The sequence below is a fragment of the Morone saxatilis genome, unplaced genomic scaffold (genome assembly GCF_004916995.1).
Source record: "Morone saxatilis isolate NCDOM2014 unplaced genomic scaffold, NCSU_SB_2.0 Contig6, whole genome shotgun sequence".
Taxonomy (NCBI): domain Eukaryota; kingdom Metazoa; phylum Chordata; class Actinopteri; family Moronidae; genus Morone; species Morone saxatilis.
Window position 1 is genome coordinate 13518529 of NW_023340206.1, and position 7387 is coordinate 13525915.

At 42.5% G+C, this 7387-nt stretch overlaps 1 protein-coding gene and 1 pseudogene across 1 annotated transcript in view; both read left to right on the forward strand.

Annotated features, from left to right (window-relative positions):
• The window catches only part of LOC118339699, a 12662-nt pseudogene extending 9862 nt beyond the window's left edge, over positions 1-2800 (forward strand).
• A 356-nt stretch (positions 2801-3156) lies between these two features.
• The window catches only part of plaat1l (phospholipase A and acyltransferase 1-like), a 9735-nt gene continuing 5504 nt past the window's right edge, over positions 3157-7387 (forward strand). Inside the window, exon 1 of the mRNA XM_035677752.1 lies at positions 3157-3239. Coding sequence (XP_035533645.1) covers positions 3231-3239 — 9 coding nt within the window. The 5' untranslated portion in view covers positions 3157-3230. The remainder of the gene's footprint in view (positions 3240-7387) is intronic.

Genomic DNA, 7387 nt, shown 5'->3' on the forward strand with positions numbered 1-7387 from the left:
CCAGAAAACTGAGGCATACACTGCCGTTTACAAACCAGTTGTCAGGAGGAAGTCAGAAGGAGCTCAGAGGAAATAAGAAGCAGAGAGGAGTTTTGTATTTAAAGTTGAGTTTATGAGAAGTAGAAGAAGGAAGTTTGAAGATGGAAGATAAGTTTCTTATTAGCAGTAAAAACTGCAGGGCTGTCACTTTTAGGAATGCTTTTCAGGCTTAAAGGAAAGAATATGCAAAGTAGAATTGAAGTTAAGAGATCAGACTGATTGATTTGAATTGTTTTCTTTCATGCAGTAGTATCAGACCTGACCCCTCGAGTGTCCCAGGACTCGGGTTACCTGCAGACGTTGGGGGCTCGGCTCTCCCCCGGCCCGCTCCCCGTCCTCCTCTTCCCCTGTGCTGCCGGGTGTGCGGCCTCACGCTGGAGGGAGGCCGACCTGGACGGGGACCAAGGCCGACGGGAGGGGGAGGGGGAAGGGGAGGAGGGGAGGGCGACGGAGGACAGGTACGTTTCCTAAACTCTGTTTTTCTTCTTCTTCCTGTTAGCTCTGTCATACTGCGGTTTCATCACAATGTAGAAAAAATGATTTCTTAATGTCAGTGATTGATGTCGGAAAAACCTTGTTGTGCAATGTTTAGTTTCCATGGTATAAGTTTGTCTTGTGAGTAAACAGAAGCTCTTCAAACTTCCCACATCACGACCGTCACGTCCCACTATATTTAGATTTACATAAAGTGATACCTGTTTGGGAAAGCGCAGTGAGAATGAAACAGACACGTCGCGGGAGAAATCAAACCTTGTACCGTGTTACTGTTTGGAATTTTGCAGGTGTGTCGTCGTTGTCGTTTGGACCTTGCTGTCCAAAGATGGATCCGGGGCCTCCCTGAGGACCGACCGTGTCTCGTGGATCCCGGCGGTCAGGCAGCACACCAAGCTTACCCACTGCCCTCACTGCCCCTTCCGTTCCCCTACCCAACCACCTGCCCGCCACGCCACACCCACTCTGAGAGAAACCCCACCGCTGCCGCACTGCCCTACACTCCTCGCACCTGACAACCTCAAAACGCACACTGCGCTTGCACACGGGAGAGAAGCCTTTACCAGTGCCTTCTGCAAGCTAACGCGGCCTGCGGAAACCTGGCCAACCTGCGGCGACACGAGCGCATCCACTCGGGCGCCAAGCCGTTCCACTGCGGCGTGTGCGGCTACTCCTGCAACCAGAGCATGAACTTGAAGCGGCACATGCTGCGGCACACGGGCGAGAAGCCGTATGCCTGCGGCGAGTGCGACTACACCACGGGTCACTGGGACAACTACAAACGGCACCAGAGAAAACACGGTCACAACACAGACAGCTGGGACAAACACACACCCATCAACGGCCTCAGCTGGGGCAAAGACACTCAGGAGAGCGAGAGTCAGGGACGGGAACACAGCTAGATACACTGTGTGTGTGTGTGTGCTGTGTGTTGTGTGTGTGTGTAGTACTACACTGGTGAATCTCCAGCTCAGGGAGGTTGGAGCTAATCTCAGGTGCCTTTGAATGACTGTTTTGCTGCACTGACTTTCTCAAGGGCATTAATGTGTGTGCTGTGTGTGTGTGTGTCATGAAGCCAATGTGATGAATTGAAATGTTTATTTTTCTCTCTCTAGATGATCTATATTTTGTAACTGTGGATGGATTTGTGCTTTTTCTTTTTCATAATAGCAAGATGGATCATTATCTACAGGCTTTAAGTGTGAGTGGGGGTTTGATCTGCGACTCATGCAGTTTGTCAGCGGGGTTCCTGTGCAGCTTCAGTCTGCTTCCAAACCTCTGACTCTTCATCTCAACAACATATGGAACATAACTCTAGTGTTTATAGACACTAAAGATTGTGTGAGAGAAAATAACTCAAATGACCTGCTACCATGACGTTAAGTCTAATTCTTCTAATATTATGACTTTATTCTTGGCCTAATTTCTCAACAGTGGCCCTCAAATTGTGTTGCATGTAACAGTCAAACAACATTTGAATCCAGAATTTTAAATATTGGATAGTCAGTCCTTACTGTGCTGCATGGAGCCACAGAGATGCACAGGAGCCCCCACCCCAACCTAACTGATGCCGGTGTTCAGGAGGAATCTCGTGCCTTTTCTCAGCCTTGGCAGCAGCGCGTGAGGGAGTGGGCCTTCACCTCTCAGACATCAACAGTTCAGGGAAGAGCAGAAATCATTTAGTCATGAAAGAACTCTAATTTTATTAAATCGTGAACATTTAGCAATTTTGCATCTGGTCTTTATTTCAGTAATTATGTCATCCCAATAACTAGACGAGGGCTCAGATGCTGGGTCAATGTTAACGTGAAGCTCTGCAGGTGATGTGAAGCCTGTTTCTATCGGGGCATTGATCCTAAAAGAAGCCCCCCTTTAAATCAAATGTGTGGAAACGGAGTTTATGAGGGAACGTGTGAAGAATATGTTGGCTGGCTGGTGAATATATGATATTTTTTGTGTTCTTCACAAACTGGCTTTTTGCTTTTATAAATGATGGCTGGTGTTCAGCATGCAGTGACTCTGATGCCCCCCCCCCCTCCGAGCTCATAGTCAGTGAAGCATTAAGACTGGGAGCAGGGGGGGAAGTTAGCCTGACTCAGACGGAATTGCCAACACCTCCGAAGCTCACTGACACTTTTTTGTATTTTGTTTGTTGGAGCTGCACATGAGCAGAACTAAGAATGTGTAAACGTGTGTTCACAGCGAGGCTGCCAGGTTTGTTGTTCACAGTGCCTTCACTTCTCGAATAAAACAAGTCTGATTGAAGCTGAATTGAAGCTACTTCCTCTTTCACACTCTGTTTAGGAAACACCTGCTTCACACACCCAGAGGTGGAAGGACGAGGACAGAGGGACTCATGGTCCCCCAAAAAACACCCCGACCCGCAAAAACACAGCTGATGTAAAGCTTCCTTTACTCCTCAGAGCTGATGTGACACACTACAACACAAAATAAAAGATACATACATACATACATACATACATACATACAAATAAATAAATAAATAAATAAATAAATAAATATACAAATATACACACAATATGTTCTGATGTAGAGGTGTGATAAAGCGTGATGGGGGGGCGAGGTCAGTCTACTGTGACTGTGACAGACTGTATGTAAAGCAGATGGGGTTCCTGTGTGTGTGGTGTTGGTTTTGTTTCACAAGCGAGTGAAGAAAGCCACAGTAAATACCTCAACCCATGGGCCTGGTGAGTACAGTGCAATGTGCTTTTTAATGATCTCAGCTTTTATTTGAATGTTAATCTGCTCTGTCAGCATTTCAATAGTGAAGAAAGATTTCTGTTCGTTTGTAAATGTCCAGGTGTTTTGTTACCACCTTTTTAAATAGCTCTTGATCAATGGTTAATAATCATTCATGCTTTATATGTATGTGATTAATGAGGACAATGTTGGGGTTGATGAACACTTTTTAGCTCTTAAATTCACCAGAAAGATCACCTGGAAAAAAGCAAGCAAGTCCATTGATCAACCTTGTGATTTTAACGCTTGGAAACTAGAATTCAAACTCAGTGTCGAGTAGTTGAAGGAGTGTTTAAAAGAAAAGGCACAGCGACTTCCTGCGCCCCCTTTAGGTCTTTGAACTCGACTCACACTGAAGGAAAGTGCGACAGAAGCCTCAGCACTCAGTTCTCATTTATTGCTCAGATTTGATTTTTAAATGTGGCAAATGTCAGATTCCAGTGTGAAGGGGACCGGTCCTCATATCGGCACGACAAACAAAGATCTAGAGCAGAGTTAATTATGAGTATCATTTTTTTACACTACATACCACCTCAGGAAATATTAGCCTCTCCCAGTATGACAGTTCAGGCAGGAGGCAGATTTATTCCTAATAAGAATATTATTTCCTAAAATATTACAGACAATTCAAATTATTATTATTTTAAATTACATTCCAGCGACCTCCTAGTTTCAGTGTTTTTATTCTGTAGTAAACTTTGATAGTATAAAATGTTTATAAATTAATGTTGTACCACTATAAGGAGCTTGTGTACCACCAGTGGAACACGTACCATAGTTTTGGAACCGGTGGTTCTCCACCTTTTTCTTTAAGGGACCCCTTTTATATCATTATATTCTATAGATATTTCATATTAATTTCATAACTGTACAATGAACCCAAACAGGGAACTCAAGAAGTTTGTGTAAAACCAGAGATTTGGATGAAGGTTTTGGAGCAGATTATTTCCTGTTTTAAGCGAACTTTTTTTATACAAATCTCAGTCTGGTATTATGGTATTTTTTATCATTCTTTTACCATCCTTACAGGCGCAATAGGATTTTTTTGGACAAATCAGTGTTTCCTCAGTGACCCAAATGCTGAGATAAAGTCCGTACTGTGTTATGATTTTGTGTTTTACCCCCAAATGTTAGATAGCAGTGTTGTAAACTGAGGGCCTGTGATGTTGGATGCCAAATGGTAGATCTCACTTTTGTGTTGCATAAAAAAGGAAGTAAAAGTGCAGATTGTAAACATATGTTGCTTTTGCTTGTTCTAAAATTAGATTTTTTAAAAACGCAATGTATCGCCATGGCTTACAGGTCCGCAATATATCGCAATATTCAAAACTGTTACTCCTGTATGGTGATATTTATCGATTGACAAAATTCTTAGACAACCCTGCTTGTCGAAATTGACCTTTGCAGTAGTCGACCCTGCTAAAATAAATAGTGGATGAAGGTCCACTGAAAGGTAGCTGGATTTGTAAGATTATAACAAGCTGCTCTTGTTACTGCTTTCATGGTGACTGTTCAGACTAATGACTAGTGTATAAGTGTCAAGGGGGGCGCCACAGGTCATACATTGAGTCTAATGTAATAATTTGGGAAGTTTGATTTAGGTTAATTGTTAAGAGAAGGATACTTAATAGAAAAGTGACACCATGTGACATAGAAAATTAACAGTCGAAATGTACAAAATGATACAAACAATGAAATGATGCGTAACTGAGTGAGGGCAGTTTGAGGAAAGATGCTTCTCATTTTTGGGGCTTCTGCTCAGGATGACTGCAGTTTTTGTTGTGGTTAAATAAAAACTGCATGTTGTTGGACAGAACTCAGTGTCGGTATTAGTGTTGGCGGAGGGTCCTGTGTAAACATTTTATCCCTCCATAAGCTGCCATGAACAGTGAGTGTGTAAAAGTCTGTCTGTTGGCTCTGCAGAAACATCCCAGCCCCAGCTGTTCCCGGGAGACATCGTGGGTATCCAGGAACAATACTCTCTCTCATTTCCGCAAGGGTGTACTACGGAGATGAGGGAGGGTTGTACCCCGTACGTGCTCACCTGACATGCCGGAGGTTGGTATTACCTGCTGTACCGTCCCTTGTGTTAGAGCCCAAGAGTCAAAATATTAAGAAAGTTTCCTTTTATTTTTTCTCCCATCATTGGCCCCAGAAGTAGGCCCTTCCATACAATTGTTGATCTCAATGCCAGAGAGTCAATTAAATTTACGATTTAATGTTTTAAGAAAAATTGAGAAAACCTTCAAGATAAAATATTAGTTTATCCAATCTCCAACCCAACTGAAAGAAAGCCCTGATATTATCTTCTGAAATCAACTGTCCTTTAAATCAAGTACCATCTTAACTCATAATGGCATACCAATCATATAATTATCATTATTAAGACAAAACTGCAAAAACGCCCTATTCCAATATATAAATAGTCGTGTGTGGCTGTGCGTGAGTAAGATGCGAGATAGATCGTTAAGCCAAATTTATGTAAGCGAAACTATCTGAAACACAAAAATATTCTCAAACACCCACAACACACAACACATACCTATAAACAAACAAAAAAATTACACTAAGAAAAAAAAAGAACCCAAAATTTTGCCTCATCATCTAACAACAATATTATACTTACAAAAATAAATACAAAACAAAATATCTATAACGAAAAAGCGGACCAGCGACCCACAAATCTCCACAACCCAATCTTCGCCAACCTTCAACTCTGAATCAAACCAGTCCCAAAAGCATCAAAAAATAAAAACACCAACCCACACAACACTACCACCCATCCACCTCAAAACAGAAAAATCTTCTCTATAACTCTCCAACAAACAAATTTATGATACATCACATACAAACCAATTCCTGAGCCAAAACGCGTGCACATACACAAAAAATCCCACCCCATTAATAAAAAAAAATTCCAAATAAAATCATGATCTAACCAAAAATAACCAACCTAAAAAAAAAACAAATCTATTTACCATAAAAAACCTTCCACCTACTACTAAAATAAAATAAGATTTACTTCTTCCCCTCCAACTATCCTCTCTATACCGGCCTCTCTCGCCACCACGACACAAAGTACCAATCAACACCCTACATGCTTCACTCCTGCTGCCCGAAAATTGGTATAATAACACCTATCCACTGAACCTCCACATAAAAAAAACACTCCCACAAAAAAAACAGCGAGAGCAGTAACAAAACGCCGATCCGTAGCTCTTATCTCCAGGGCAAAACAGTAATGAACATCAAAACGTTGATAGCGCGGGCAAACAACAATGGCTATGCGCGATTGAATGGTTGAACCCACTAACCGCATGCCCCGGTGGTATCTACCAAACATCCCCAACAAGCGAATCCCAGTCTAGAAGATTTGTCACGTTACAATGATAGCACCCGACTCGAAACAAAACAAAAACAACTAGGCCTTATTACCCGCAAACCTCTATCATCATATCCAATAAAGCAGAATATTTTAAACATGTGCGTTTCAGATTCAAGAGAACACCGATCCCTAAACCTTCTGCGACGCCCGAATGCTCTCGCGAGGCTCAAAGCGAAAGACCCAACACCCGCTGATCCACTAGAAACTGACGAGCTAGGCGGAAAAAAGCACAGTACCAAAAGAATACTCCAAAACATAAACCAACCTTATAGTTCCAAAAAATACCTCCATCGGTTGTACTGGAAAAACTCACTAAATGACATTCAAAATGAAAACGTCCCCCTTATTAACAAATGTCAACAAACCATGTATGAGCACCACAGCCGGCAGTTAACACCCACAGAGACTACACACAGCGTAGGTGAAAGCCCGCAAGCCGACCGAATACATTGAAAATGGGAACCGATCCACTTCCCAAGGGTGAACCGTTCATATCTTGTTCAAAAAGGAGGCACCTCACCCAGGCCGACCGTCCAGATACGGTGCTATCACAAAAGACAATACCTTCCAACCGCCCAGATGGAACCGGAGAACCCCCATATATTATTCATACCAAACATCACCTCCCAAACTAATGTTTCCAGTTTAAAAGCTGTAACATATCATCTTCCGCATGAACATAGCTAGGTAGTGTCAGGTGTGTTAACAAAT